The 14236-nt window shown below is 44.2% G+C and overlaps 1 protein-coding gene across 2 annotated transcripts in view; it reads left to right on the top strand.

Moving 5' to 3' along the window:
* Positions 1–14236, top strand: part of tcf7l1b (transcription factor 7 like 1b) — a 35942-nt gene that overhangs the window by 15960 nt on the left and 5746 nt on the right. For both annotated transcript variants that reach the window (XM_085787246.1, XM_085787247.1), the window contains exons 4-5: positions 6266–6349; positions 13736–13871. In XM_085787246.1, coding sequence (XP_085643372.1) covers positions 6266–6349; positions 13736–13871 — 220 coding nt within the window. The remainder of the gene's footprint in view (positions 1–6265; positions 6350–13735; positions 13872–14236) is intronic.

Here is a 14236-nt window from a genome sequence, read left to right on the forward strand (position 1 = left end):
AGGGGAAGGGAGTGGTGGGGTTGGGGGGTGGACTTGCAGAGTGAACACAATCAGCCCTCTGTTTTCATAAGACTTGTGGTATGTGAGAGCAGAAACAAATGTGTTTAATTTAGGCCCTTTTTTTCTCCCTCTTGCCTTCTCCACTACACCCACTTATGCCCACCTCAGTTTCTCGAAACTGACTTTTTCCCTTCAAGATGCTTTGTTGCCTCTCCTGCCTCTGTCAGCTGCTCTTGGGGAGTTTTGCTTTCTTTCTCTCTTACTTTTTTTTTTAAAAAGTGCCTCGAGAAGCTAAAAAAAAGGGGGAAACAATCACCCACTGTGCCCTGTTAGAAAAAAAAAGACACACTTTTAGCAGACGTACTCAAATTTACTCATGGAGAGTGGGGGTAAATATTTATCTGCACTTTCTGGAAAAAGAAGAAAAAAAAGATTATTTTTATGTCTTAACCGAGACTTTGGAGTGATTACCGTGCTGTGGTATTTGCCCTGTTCAGTGTGAGGGGTGCATGCTGGACTTATTATTGCCTCCTAAATGCCTTGGCAGGAAACCCTGTATTATATTGGTAACCCATGCTGTCTCTAGTCAATTTGTGTTTGGTCATAAATGAAAAATTCAGGTCTCACTTCAGTGTCATTGGCGTAGACTTCGACGCGCGCGGCCGCACGCACGCACATACATTTACACACACATTTGATTTCTAAGTCGAGCTTTACTGTAAACATCCAGCCAGCCGCTGGTAACCACCTCGTGCTCTGGAGTTAATTATACAGACGTTTACGGCTGTGAATTTCAATGAAACGGGGCTACTCCCCAAACAGTAAAAAGTTGTGTTCCTGTGCGACTGGACAAACAATGCCACAGGACATGGAAGAGGACGACATCTTTGACATTTGAGGTGTAGTCTGTCTTGACATCAGATCATGCTGACATGCAGCGGAGCGCTCTGTGGAAGCAGATCTCCCAGGTACGGGAAACCACATAACTGACTCCACATAATTGACTCGAAAAGCATCGCACCCTCCTCCCTGTCTTTATGAGATGGCCCTGCTCTTACCAGATGTATAATTATTTTCTTATGTGTCTAATTATACAGTGAGTTTTATATGACCTGCTGTGTAACAAAATTACTCACTTATTCCTTACGTCAACCTCAGTAAGAGAACTTTTCTTTATATCTGTTTAAAAATACTAGTATAGGAAAGATGGCGGTTTCGTTAAAACACTCAATGTATGAGCTCAGTGATAACGCTGTAGTTGCAGGAAGCAATAACTCAGGAACTTGTCATGCAAAAAGGAAGAAAAAAATAAACCCTGAAACAAATAATTGCTTGAGTTGCAAAAAATGCAAACTCCTGCTGAAGTGGGAGCTCACTCACTGGGACACAATGTTAAAGAAGAGTTTTTGGGGGGTGGGGGTTTATCTTGGCCTTGTTCTCTGTTAATGCTGTTTTATTACTGAAACCGCAGTAAATTCACTCCCAGGACTTTTCAAATAAACCCAGTTTGGCCTTGTACAGAACATGCATGAGGCAGTCACATGACACTCAATCGCTCATTGAATATTTCAGAGTTGAATCTCTGAGATATTCAGTTCATATTTAGGATTTCTACAATTTATGTGCAGCTCATAATGTAACAACACAAATATTTTTTTTACTGACTTTGCAGTGATAAATTATCAAACATACTGTACAATAAATTCTACTGTGTCTTCTACACCCCTCAAAGGGACTACTGAAACTCTGTGTTTCTGTGGAGTACAGGCAGAGCGTGGAACCATCTTGGAAATCTTGGAAAAACCTTGACGCTGTGTTGTTAGGACCTCCCTCACGCTGCCTCCCCTCTTCACTCCTCTCTCCCTCTTTGCACTAATAGTTCTTTTGTGCACAAGAGCATGTTAAGAGGCCAATGAGCCTGGCCTTAATAGGCCACGTTACCATAGAAACCACAGCACTCTGGATGTCTGACCTTTGACCCAGTTTTTTTTTACTGGCTGTGAATGAGAGTGCAGGACGACCGACCAGGTCACAATAGAGGCCCGGCAAACTGAGGGAGTACCCCTGTCATAGTCACTTAACTTCATTCCTCTATGGGCTAATGGACACTTCAAATGTGGCAGCCATTAGCAGCGCGCTATCTCCACCGCAGCACCACAGCCTTGTCAGGGTTAATATAATGTAAACCAGGGGCTGAAAAAGAGATAACAAGAGTTCCTATAGGTTTCTTGGGTTCTCTGCTGATTTGTATTCAGGGTCCAAATGCAGGTCAGTGTATATGTAGGCCAACACACAGAAAGAACGATCGAGGGGTTACAAATCCATGCTGTCAGTTTGGATAGAAAAGAAGACAATATTTTATTCAACTGGTACATTGTCACCAAAATGTTTTTGTTGTTCCTTTTTCTTTGCGCCGTCCTTTAAGATAGCTTTAATTAATAACTTCCTCCCTGACTAATCTGCTTACTTCATAGTGGACTGGATAATAGGACACGGTCCCCATTCAGAAATTTTTTTGCAGTGGCCTGGTAGTGCACTACAGGTCTGACCAGCTTAGAAGCTCGTCGTTTCCCCATCAATTACACACTAATTAGCACAATGACTGCCGAGGTTTGCTTAAGAATTGTCAATGTAATTGCCTGTAATGTTGGCAAACAATGAGCCTTAATGCAAACTTTGAGTCAAGGCGGGGGCTACTTATCACATTGTCTTTGTGCCTGAAAGCTTTTAATTGTGTTTCATGCATAGATCAGGTTGAGGTGTCAATGGCCCTGCATGAGCAGGAGATATCAGCGGAGAGAGCCATGGAGGGACTGTTGTGTTGGGGCCCTGACAGGGCTATTGTATAGAGCTGTTGTTCATATGGGCAGGGGACGGTAATTAACACCTCAGCCAAACAGCAAGCTGTGTGGCCCATTTGTTTTCTGTTGGGGGGTAAAAGAAAACAATGGGGAGGGGTTCTCCACACAGTAGGTGATTGACATTATCTGCCAGAGCGATCCGTGGAGGCATTCCTGCTGCTCCTGCTATTCACCACAAGTCGGGTGAAGCCATTTCACAAGCGTCAGGCCTCGTCTGAGCTGCCACTTTATACATATTCACTCTTTTATTTGTGGGTTATCTGATTGTTTGCTCTTGATTGATTGGGTTAATCCAATTCAGCTCTATGCCCTTGTCCAGACATATAATCCATTTCAGCCACATTTGCTTTTTCCTCAAGTCAAGCCATATTTTAGGCCTGATGATTGTGCTATTGTCGTATTACTGCACATTTTACAGAAGCTGAAATATGATGCTATATTTTTTATTCTTTTGACAGCCATTAAGACTTCTCAGTGCAGCTCAGAAGTCGGCAGATAGTTGCTAGCAAAGTTTGGGATATTTTCTGTCCTTTTGGCAGAGCGTCTGACTTAGTTTGACAGCAAATGTCCAGACATCTGTCTCTTCTCCATGCTCTGATGTTGGCCTGCAGTATGGCACCACACACTTCAGAGATGACAAAGACTCTTGGCTGTGTTTTCCTCCGCTCTGTGAGAGCAATGTAACAATTAGAACCCAGCTCTGGCAGGCCACATGCCCCAGAGCATATGCTGTATTCTCTCTGTTCGAAAAACCAAAGGGCTCCAGTGCAGCTTTTTGGAAAATTTCAGTGGCATCACTGCCACCTTTGTCGCATCTGGGTCCTGTAAAAGTAGCACATTCTACTGATGTCTATTCTGAGTGTTGGAGGCAACAGGGAAGGCTGGAAGACAATTAGAGAACTACAAAAATGGATCAGCTAAACTTCACTTAGTTACACATTTCTTTCAGTACTCTGTCCGAGTCGATTTACCAGAGTTTCCAGCTCCCATGCTGAAATGGGCATTGCTGTGGGCCCCCAACCATATGTCTCTATTTGTTTCTAATGAAATAAGGGCATGAGTAAAGCATTATTAAATATCTTGAAGTTAATCTTCTGTTTCAATCTTACACAAACATTTCACATCATGTAAGCCATGTCGTAACTGCTTGAATCATGAATTTCAAATGTTCGCTCTGTCCTAACTTTTTTCTCCTTCACTTCCCTTGTGCGTTTTTTTTTTTTTCACTGTTAACACTGAGAAACTTTTTGCTGAGCTGCGCGACCCGCAATTCCTCACCTTTTGTTTCCTGAAACAACTCATAGACCCAAACACCCTCCCTCTCTGCCTCTCAGCCTCTCTCATGAGTTAGTGAGCCGTGTGCTGCTCTGGTCTGGAGCTAATATGACAGTGTGCAGCTGGCATTACCTGGCTGGATGTTTCGGGGAGTGTGTGAACAGTCGCTCCACAGGGCACACTGGCAATTAAAAGAAAAGTAGGCGCTCAGGGAAAAAAAAGCCTCAGGGCATGTTTCTCAGTCCTGGCAGAAGCTGTCAAATAAGGGATGGATTGGGTGGGAGAGCCGGGGTGGGCACGGCCGGGCTAGACCAAACGCTCACAATAGGGCTTGTTTCATTTGTGGAAGGACTCATGATTGACATAGATTAGACAGAGAAAACTGCATTGTTTTGGATTTTCTCTCTGGAGAGTAGCATTCATTAGGCACCATGCACACAGCAGAGTAAAGTTTCAATAGGGAGCTAGCAGCCTCTAAAAGCAACTGCCTCCTGACAGTTGTATGGACTTGGGCCCATTAGTTGGAACCTACGATTCAGCCTTGAGCAGTATAGTGAAAATGAAGAGGGCTGATGTCAACTCTAAGAATTTCCCCCCTTTTCGAAGGGAAAAAGGGTCCCCTTCCCCCTGCCTCGGTGCTCTGTTGGACCCCAGCTGTCAGGAAACAATACTCTCTGCCTGCTCCGACAAACTCATTCCTGAAAATGTTTTTTTTTCCCTCCTCTCCCTTTTCCCCCTCCTGCTATAATGTCTTTTCCATTTTTAACCCACAGCCATCCAAGCTTCCTTCCTCCTTACAAACCCGAGTGATGAATGAAGTTTTAAAAATCCAAACCTGAATGCATGACTCTTCCATTTTACTTGTTTGTCATCATTTATCCTGCGACAAAGCTTTGCATATATTCATTAACAGGTTTTGTCGGTCAGATACCATTTCTTGTCTTTTCCATTTATCAGATGTTTGCTTTGGGTGGACGTCAAGCTGCTTGCGCATAGGAATTCATAGGCCTAATGCTATGTAAATGACAACAACAGAACTCACTGCAGAATGGTAACAGTGGCTGCCTGGTGGGATTGTGTAACCTCTTATTCACACAATTTACAACCCATGATACACTTCTATGCCCAAAAGGCAACTTAAACAATGAACTATGTGTATTTATGTGTCTGCACTACATGGGGCTGGATGAGCAAAGCAAAACATATAGTATAAAACCCTTTTAATTAATTTGAAATTTTACCAGGGAGAAAATCCACATGCATGACAAGCTGCTGTATCCGGTATTTAAACTGATTCATAAACCAGATGGTTGAGCCGTGCTTGTGGAGCTCTGGCTTCATGCTATCTTCATTGCTAGAGGACAAAAAAAAAAGCCCAGCATGTTGTATCAAGCAGTAAATCACAAAAACCTAGTACATAGCTCTTACGCCATGGCACATGGTGCAAATGGACGGGCAGCAGTCGTAATAATAGGACAAACTGTGGTGGAAATCTTTGTGACAAGTGAGAAAAAAGAGGGAAAGCAAACACTTACACAACCTTTTATGATAACTCTGATACATGTGTGAAAAAGTGTGATATTAAAAGGAGGAGGCGCTAAAAGGGGTCAAAAGGCCAAACCAATTGAGACGGACAGACAGAAGTTACCTTTGAGTCCGCAGCTCAGCCTTTCGCTGCTGTGTAGATTGGGGCTTCCTTCCAGCTGTCTCTTCCCACCCGCTCAGCGATGGGCGCCCACAGCTGGCCTCTTGTTTTTCCTTGACAAACGGCAATTTCACAGTCCTCCACCAGTCCGTTGTGTTCACATCGCTCTCCCCTGCTCTCCCCCGTGCCAGAAATCACTGTCTGCCTCCAGCAGCAATGTGGCTCTCGTACAGGTGTCTGCTGGAGATCTCTGCGGGTTTGACACCATTCATACCACTTTTGCACGCTCTAGGAAAAGATGTACTCCCTGCGGTGGAGTAATTGTAAATATTAAGGAGGAGCCATTTTTTGCACATTTGGTCTCAATATCCTGCCTGTTTTCAAGCACTTTTTTTTTCCTCTTGTTTTTTTATTGCTGTGCATGTTTTTCTCTGCAGTGTTTTTGGTTTGTTGTTTAATTGTGCTCCTTTTCTCTCGCTTGCAGTACCTGCAGATGAAATGGCCTCTTTTGGATGTTCCTGGATCTGCTGCGCTAAAAGACTCTCGCTCTCCAACACCAGGGCATTTAGTAAGTAGACACTTGACACAAAAACTATCGAATTGGAAGTCAAGGTTATCAGCATTTTTGATAGTTCATCAATGTTTCATATTACTGTGTTGCATATAAACTAGAGAAAGTGTGACAAAAGTGCAGTGAAAATCCCTAAATACTAAAGTCATTGCTACAGTAAAATTTCACATGCCAAATAACTGTAATACAGGGGTCAGTAAATCTATGAATGGGAGCACCAGCACTGTCTCACCATTTTGAGGCACTAACAAGATGTTTCCTTCAGGATATATGCTACATTAACTCAATTATCAAACAAATCATGTCAAGTTATTGGGGGAATCTGTTTACTGCAAACCATGTAAATGCTTTAATCAAACTATCACCATAATGCAGTTATTCACAATAATGAAGTTATAGTGTGCATGTTTCCCATACATGTACAGCAAGTCCCACCCCCTTTACCACACACATACAACCTCCCACCCCACAGCACCTGCAGGCTAACTGCTGAGCAGTTGTGTCTGTCTTTGCCACAATAACTATGTCTCCACCATAAATCTCAAGTTTGAACCTCCCTGCCATCCCTGAACTTTCCCACACAGGTGTGAACTAGTCATCGTGGTGTGTGTCAGTCTGGTTAGACAATGCGGGGCCTCAGCAGACCTGTTTGGTCAGTGGCTTCGCTGAGGGATGTCTGTTTGGGATTCAAAACATTAGATAACACGGAGCGTAAAGCATCCATATCTGACATCTCACTTGCTTGATTGTATCAGGGCACTCCCTGGTTCGGGAAGTCGTGTTAAGCGGTGCACGGAGCACAAAGCCACAATCACTACTCTTTAGTAATAAGGAACGTTGCGGCTCAGCCCCTTGACCTTACGTACCCTGGCTAGACGTGCCTGCTGAGTTTGTGGTTGATTCTCTGGATCTCCAGTGATGCACATGACAAAGTCCTCATTGAGCACAGTCAATGGGAAATTGTTGTGAAGCGGACTGAGTTTGCTCATGGGAATAGGACTGACTTAAATCTCAATGGAAACCAATTAAAGACAATTTATTGAAATAAATACTGACCTCTCAGTGACCCTGTCAACTTTTCTCTGAAACACAGCAATTGCTGTGTCAAGTTTTGCTGCTGGAAAGTTATTGGAATTTATGTAGATGATGTGTAATGTCATGAAATATAGGACTCCACAGACTGTAGAGAGATAGAGAAAAATGTGCAACAAATAAGTGTGGTTACAGCAACTGTGTTTAAAGGAAATGAAAGCACGCTGACCTAAGGCTGTATTGTTTCTGTTCTGTCCTTCAGCGGTTGCTACTACTTTTCATGTGGCTCAATGTTGGTGCTTTTATTTATTTCTTTTTTTGTTTGGCCTTCGTCTCTTTGAACGTCATTAAACCAGAAAAGTCGATACAGAAACATTGTAGAGGACCGCGAGTGTGAGAGATCAAACCGCTTTCTGGCAGAAACGTTTCTCACATCTGAACAATAAATAGCCTTCACTTGTGCGAACATAAATATGGGCTTGTTTCTGAAGTCTTGAACATTTATTCTTTGGCATCAGGCGTGTAAATGTTATTGAACTGCTTTTTTTATATACCCACATTGTGGGCTTTTTTTGTATTACTTTTAAAATTTAGGCTTTGACTTTTTAAGGGATTGAAAAAAAAGTATATATATATATATATATATGTGTGTGTGTGTATATATCAGGGATGCAAACAGCGCGCCGAAAAGCGAAACTCGCTTTTTTCATGACCAATTAGGTGACTTGTGTGAATCGTTCAGATCCGAAGAGTTTTTGTTTTTGAGGTGGGGGGGGGGGGTCTCAGCGTCTCAGCTGGGGTCAGTAAAATGTTTTTCTAACAGGCTGACAGTGACAATCACGTGAAACTGAGGCGAACCCATTCATGGTTGTCTCTGATTATACTGGTAACAGCCGACCTCCAATGTAGACGCGCGACATGCGCGCTCGTTACCCAAAGCGGCGCGTAGCCGCGTGCATTCGGTGCGACGGCACCGCCGTTTTTCCCCCCGTGCATTTCCCCCCGTGCATCCCCCAGCAACGGACCCCCCCCCCCCAGTTCCCCTCTTTTTTGGTCCTGACCCGTTTGCATCCCTGATATATATATGTATATACTAATTTAACCATTTACAGCTTTAATGAAGAGGCTAGGTGCGGCCAAACAATGTGAGATAACAATATTGTCTTGAACCCATGTAACGTTTTGACTTGGTGGGCAGGTTCACTGAAAGAGTAACAACTTCCATTACGTGAACTAAAGAGGAAGTCGCCATGTTTGATCTGATGACCTGTTACCAGAGGGTCATTTGATGTGCGGTGGGAAACTGGGTACGGTGCACCCTGGGCACCCAGGATAGAAAGTGAAACACCATGCTCTGCTCTTACCCCCCACTCTGGGCCAGGAGCCCACATGCCCCTCTGGTGTGCTGCTGCTGACAGGGAGCCAGGCTGATTATGTGCTCATTACTCCAGCCGAGGAGAGCGAGGGAGAGTGGGAGGGGAGCAGCAGGCTGGCTCCCCAGGCCTGCAGGCTCCCCAGGCCCTAACACTGCACTAATGAGAGCAGGGGGAACGGATGGGCACACACAGGGGGCCAGGGATTACTGCCCAGGGCCAAGAAGAGCCAGAAAGAGAGACCTGAGGAGAGACAGTGAGGAGACACCAGCAGGGACTCCTGAAGCAGACCTGTACTGCTGCAGCCATTCTGCAAGCATGTGTGAAATCTGACTTTATTTAGTACTGATGGACTCAGACCTCCACGTAGACGTGAGTTTGTCTTACACTGTTAGTTTATTGATGAGGTTTATGCAATATGCAGCATATTAATTTAGAGGCATGCACTCTCAAGTCTTCCCTTAGGACACAAAGACAATGCTGATATTTAGCTTTTTTGTGAATGATGATATCATCTAACATTCCTGCGTGTGCCTGCAGAGATTAATGCAATTATTGCTGCTGGGCTTTGATATTTCTGCTAAGTCTGTCAATATGGAAGAAGAGAAGAGGAGGTAAAATAGAAATCAGAGCATTCGGTGGCCACTGAAAGTCCAGGGAAAGACCGTCCTGTCACTGTGCAGATTGGGTCCATAAGGCCTGTATGCTAATCGGAGCCTGCTCTGGCCTGAGATCCTCAATTATTCAACAGACAGGTTTGTTTAGCATTCACTTGGTATTGCTTTTGGTAGTAATGGTGGTGATGGTGGTGGTGGGAGGACTGGGAAGAGGGGGTCGAGCTTTTCTATGAACATACCACACCCCACCATGCGTATGTGCACACACACACACACACACACATGCATTCGTGTAGTACCCCAAAACCCCCATATCAGCTCCTGTGTTCAGAGGGCTGCCTTCTTATGAATAATACATCAAAGGTGCTGCAGGGCTTGGTGATGCAGTATGAGGAACTTGTCAGCCCATCAGTAGTGGCCGAGCTGGACTAGAGAGGAGAGGAGAGGAAAGAAGGAAGGAGAGGTGGTGCGGTTGTCTGTATCATCCGCATCTCGCACTCATCTTTCACAACGTACCGATTCACAGTCATTAACAGTCTGCTGATAATGATGTCAGAGCTGCGTACTTCCCTCACTGAGGTCATTCAGTCATTTGCAGTAATTTGTCTATAAGGCCTATTCTCCGTGTCATTACTGACTACACTGACTAGTACTGTTACACTGGATTAGAAGGTGCTGTGACTCTCTAATGAGGCAGAACTGACCGGAGTGTCTGTCCCTCCATTACTTATCAGATCACGATGCATTCAGTGCTCAAATATGGACTGGTCTTTACTTGACAGGGACGCAAGAATCCCCCTCTTTGTTTCAATATTGTATTAGTGTGCAGAGCAATAAAGGCAGCAAGGGACCTGGTCCTGTCAGCGTGTCATAAGTCACTTAGTCACCGAATTGTTTAAGTGAATTGAAGTGGCAAGGTCTAGAGCAGCATTCCACGGATGACTTTTGTCTCCCTCTATGTGTCTGGTGCACTCGTCCACTCTCTGCGCTGTGTCACAGTTTAAGTAGAGATATTAACTGAAAAAGATGCTGTTTTTTTTTTTTTTTTACTCTTCTCAAAGCAATATATATATACTTGCTTTCAGCCCATATTCGTTCAACAGACCTTAGACTGGGAGTCCGGTGAGATTTTCTCGTTTTGCATTAGGCAGTGAACAACCGGGATCCATCATGATATCAAAGGCTTTGGGAGGACTGAACTGAATACTGATCTGAGGTCTGCAGCCCTGCTGGGCCACTGCAGAGACAAGATCCTCTTCAGAAATGGAATAAGGAACCAGTGCTTTGACTCGAATCTAGGTTGGTAGAATGAGCGAAATTACTTGAGACACTGTTTATTAGCGGCAGGTTTAGCAGAAAAAATACTGTTTGAAAATATTTAGAAGCCCAGTGGATCCCGCTGAGATTTGCTCATGTTTGTGTCTATATGTGCTCTGCTGATTTTGCGAGCCCTCTCAATTTATTTATTGACCACTGGGGATATTCACTCCAGTAATATGACGCTGCTCTGCGCTGTATTATTCTAACCCAGAATATTACCGCCACTGACCTTTTCAGAGGCGATGACCAGACGTAAAGCACACGTTGCCTGTGATGAATGGCATAGTTTTGGAATGGTTGATTTTAAGGACATACGACACGGTCAGTCCCCTCTCACGTCCGCTTCCTGTTGGCGTTGACAAACAAGGCTTGGATTTCTCAGCATGCCAGGCATTCTTTTCACCCTGTCTTTCCTGGAGTTTTGAAAGGCCTCTGAGCCTCCCACCCAGAATCGCCGAGCATAAAGACACACAAAGCTGCGGGGTTATTCAGTTTGTTCTAAGCTCTCTTCCCCATCGGCTGTTTGCCTAGTAATTCAATTCAGATGTGCAGGATCCAAAAACATGTTTGCTTGAATGAAATCCACCCCTCCACCCACATTGACCAAGGACTGTGCTTTTCTTAGCGCCGTTCCAAGTTGGACAGCCAGGCGAGGTACTGCCACCTCGGCCTTTTTAAGCTTCAAACCCTCTTAAGAGACAGACATCTTCTCTCTGCATCAGCTCAGCAACTTTTTGCTGTGTTTTTTTTCTCTTTCCTTTAAACCTTCCTGTTACTACGTCCAGTTGCTCTAAGGCCAGTTGTGTGTGTTTTTACCCGCTAGCCGAGAGGTACACACCACTGCAGACCTGTTTGCAACAAGAAGGTCTGTGTAAAGAGCATGAATTCTGTCTGTCGATGAAGATACCATCTGGTTCCAGGTTGCTCTTTATCCGTCCTATCACGTAGGTGTTGTTTATATTTAAAACACGGCTCATGTTCCTTGTGGTTTCCTTATTACGCTTTGCTTGTGGTTCATGAAACCAGACGTATGAAGCTGTCACAGGCCGAGGAATATTACCTCTACACAGAAAGCAAGTGAAAGAAGGCATTGATACATTGGTGTTTAGTTTAAAGTCATGATTGAGCCATTACTCCAGTTTTTTTCAACTCCACAAAACCACATTTTATGCACTCAGAGAGCTCTGGAAGACATAATTCCTGCTAAAAATCATGCTGATCTTAACTGATTTAATTGAAAAATGTTGTGAGTTTAAGACGGGACATTGCTTGATCAAGTAGCAGTCTTTATTCCTAACAACAGAAGCTCTGGCGGGTAGGATAGAGGTCAGATTAGATTTGCATATGTGCAACCTGCATATTCCATTTTTTCCCCCACATTTTGTCGGGCTGTGGAACTGAAAGGCAGCCTGGAGTTGAAACTAGTGCCTTCAAACTTGGAAACATGTTTAGAGCACACGATATGAATAATTAATAGGCATCATTTCAAATTCTCACTGAACTGCTTCCCAAAATGTGTTGGCACCCAGGTCTAGAGGTCTCAAACAGCCCTCACAATATAGGGAAAATGCAGGCATATTGTACATGAAGTAGAACAACAAAGCACAACTCAAATATACATGACATGTGGGACCTGGGATTTCAACCCAGCGAGTCAACAATATTTCCACCATGAAGCTTTATCAAAGCCTTTCCTGTGTTGTGTGAAATCGTGTTCTCTGCGCATCATCATATGCGCTGACCTTATATGCTCCAGGTCTAGAGAAACTGAAAAAAGTCTAGAGCAAAGTGATCTTAATATAGCCATGTTTAACACCAGTAAATATTTTCCTCACTACATCTGGCATTACCTGAATCAAAGCGTGCTTTAGAAATGGGAGAAACCAATTTGCTAAAGATTTAAAAGGAGGAAAAGGCTGGACCTTCCTTCAAAAAAAAAATAAAAAAAATAAAAGTGGCATTAGAAAAAAAAAAAAAGCTACATTTTGGAACAATTCTAAGCAGCATGAGGCACGAGAGTGTACAGAAGTCTCAATGCAAACCTTGTTCCCTAGCAGACCACGTTGGAGAGAGACGAGAGGTTGAGAAGGGGGGTGGGGAGGGATATTGAAAAAAGGTTAGCCTGGAGGAACAAGACTCCTTTCTCCCCCTCCCCACCGCCCAACCCACCCACCCCTTGACCCTCCCATGTGACAAGTTGAGCCAACAAGTGCTCTATTCAGCCAGGCAGCCAGAGGAAATGACTGCGAGGCTGAGTGCTGCCTAATGAAAGTAGAGACGCTGGTTATTATTATTGTCTTCATCATACTCATCGTGGCCGTAGCGCTGGTCAGGTCTCTGTCAGATCTACGCATTTTTCCAAAGTACGGTTGAAGTAGTTAAAAAAAAACACGCTTTGTGTAAAAGTTAGATTCACCTCTGTACTTTCTGTTCTTCACCACTTATCTCAAGTTATGCAGAATCTGAAGTGTTTTTCCAACGTTTGGGTCATCTGTGTTACAACGTGGCAGTGTAATGTGCCCATGTGTGTCTGCTCACTCCCATCAAGTGACTGCTGTCAGACAGAGTGGGAGATGATGTCTCCACTTGTTTATGGGTATTCAGTTTACCTTCGCCTGATTGTGTTTGTTTGTGGCTTGCTGGTGTGACTTTTGGAGTCTGTGGCACCGTTGTTTTTCTTGTTGGACTGAACAAACAGTTCTCTCCTTAGCTAAATGACCGTAATGGTCTTGGCATGTGTCTGCGAGGCTTTTTAGTGTTCCTTGGTGCTGGTCCAGATTGCATCACAGGGCCGGTCACAAGCACAGACTGTGATGTTTACCGTGGAGGGCACTCACACGTGATGGCCTATTTACTCCATGCATTTGTTTGGAACAATGGCCCACAGAGATCATGTGCAGTTTACAGTGTGAGAAGTAATATGCTTGTTTCATAGTAATTTTGATGTATGACTTTGTGTTCATGTTGTGTCATTCAGCTGCTGCTGAGTCGGTCACTTCCTGCTTGTAAAGTCTTGTTCCTGTTCTCCTCTTCATCAACAGTCCAACAAAGTCCCAGTGGTGCAGCATGCCCACCACGTCCACCCGCTGACGCCCCTCATCACCTACAGCCAGGAACACTTCTCCCCCGGCACGCCGCCGTCACACCTCTCCCCAGAGATCCTCGACCCAAAGACAGGTGAAGTCTCCATACCTGTACGCTCTCAAATCCACACAAAGTGTTTCTGTGGTCATATTAAATGAATGTCAGTCACTATAAATTGAGACAGACAAAAGTATTGAAACTTCCACAGAAACCAGGAGGCCAGTGCGGCAATGAGTGCAAACAAACGTATGCTAATGAGCTGGACAGGGTCATGAAGTATGAAAAGGAAACAGTGTGTTGAGACACATCTTGACTGAGCTGTTTCTGTTTGGTGCATACTTAGAACGTCTCTATGGATGTTTTGTTAGTTTGTTTTCCACCTTCAAAACCGGTTATTGTTGGAATCACCACTGTGGATCCATGACAGCTTCTGTCCTCAGCTTCCTCAAGCCCAAAGG

This window comes from Trachurus japonicus, chromosome 9, assembly GCF_045865225.1.
Source record: "Trachurus japonicus isolate A0001 chromosome 9, Traja_1.0".
Classification (NCBI taxonomy): Eukaryota; Metazoa; Chordata; class Actinopteri; order Carangiformes; family Carangidae; genus Trachurus; species Trachurus japonicus.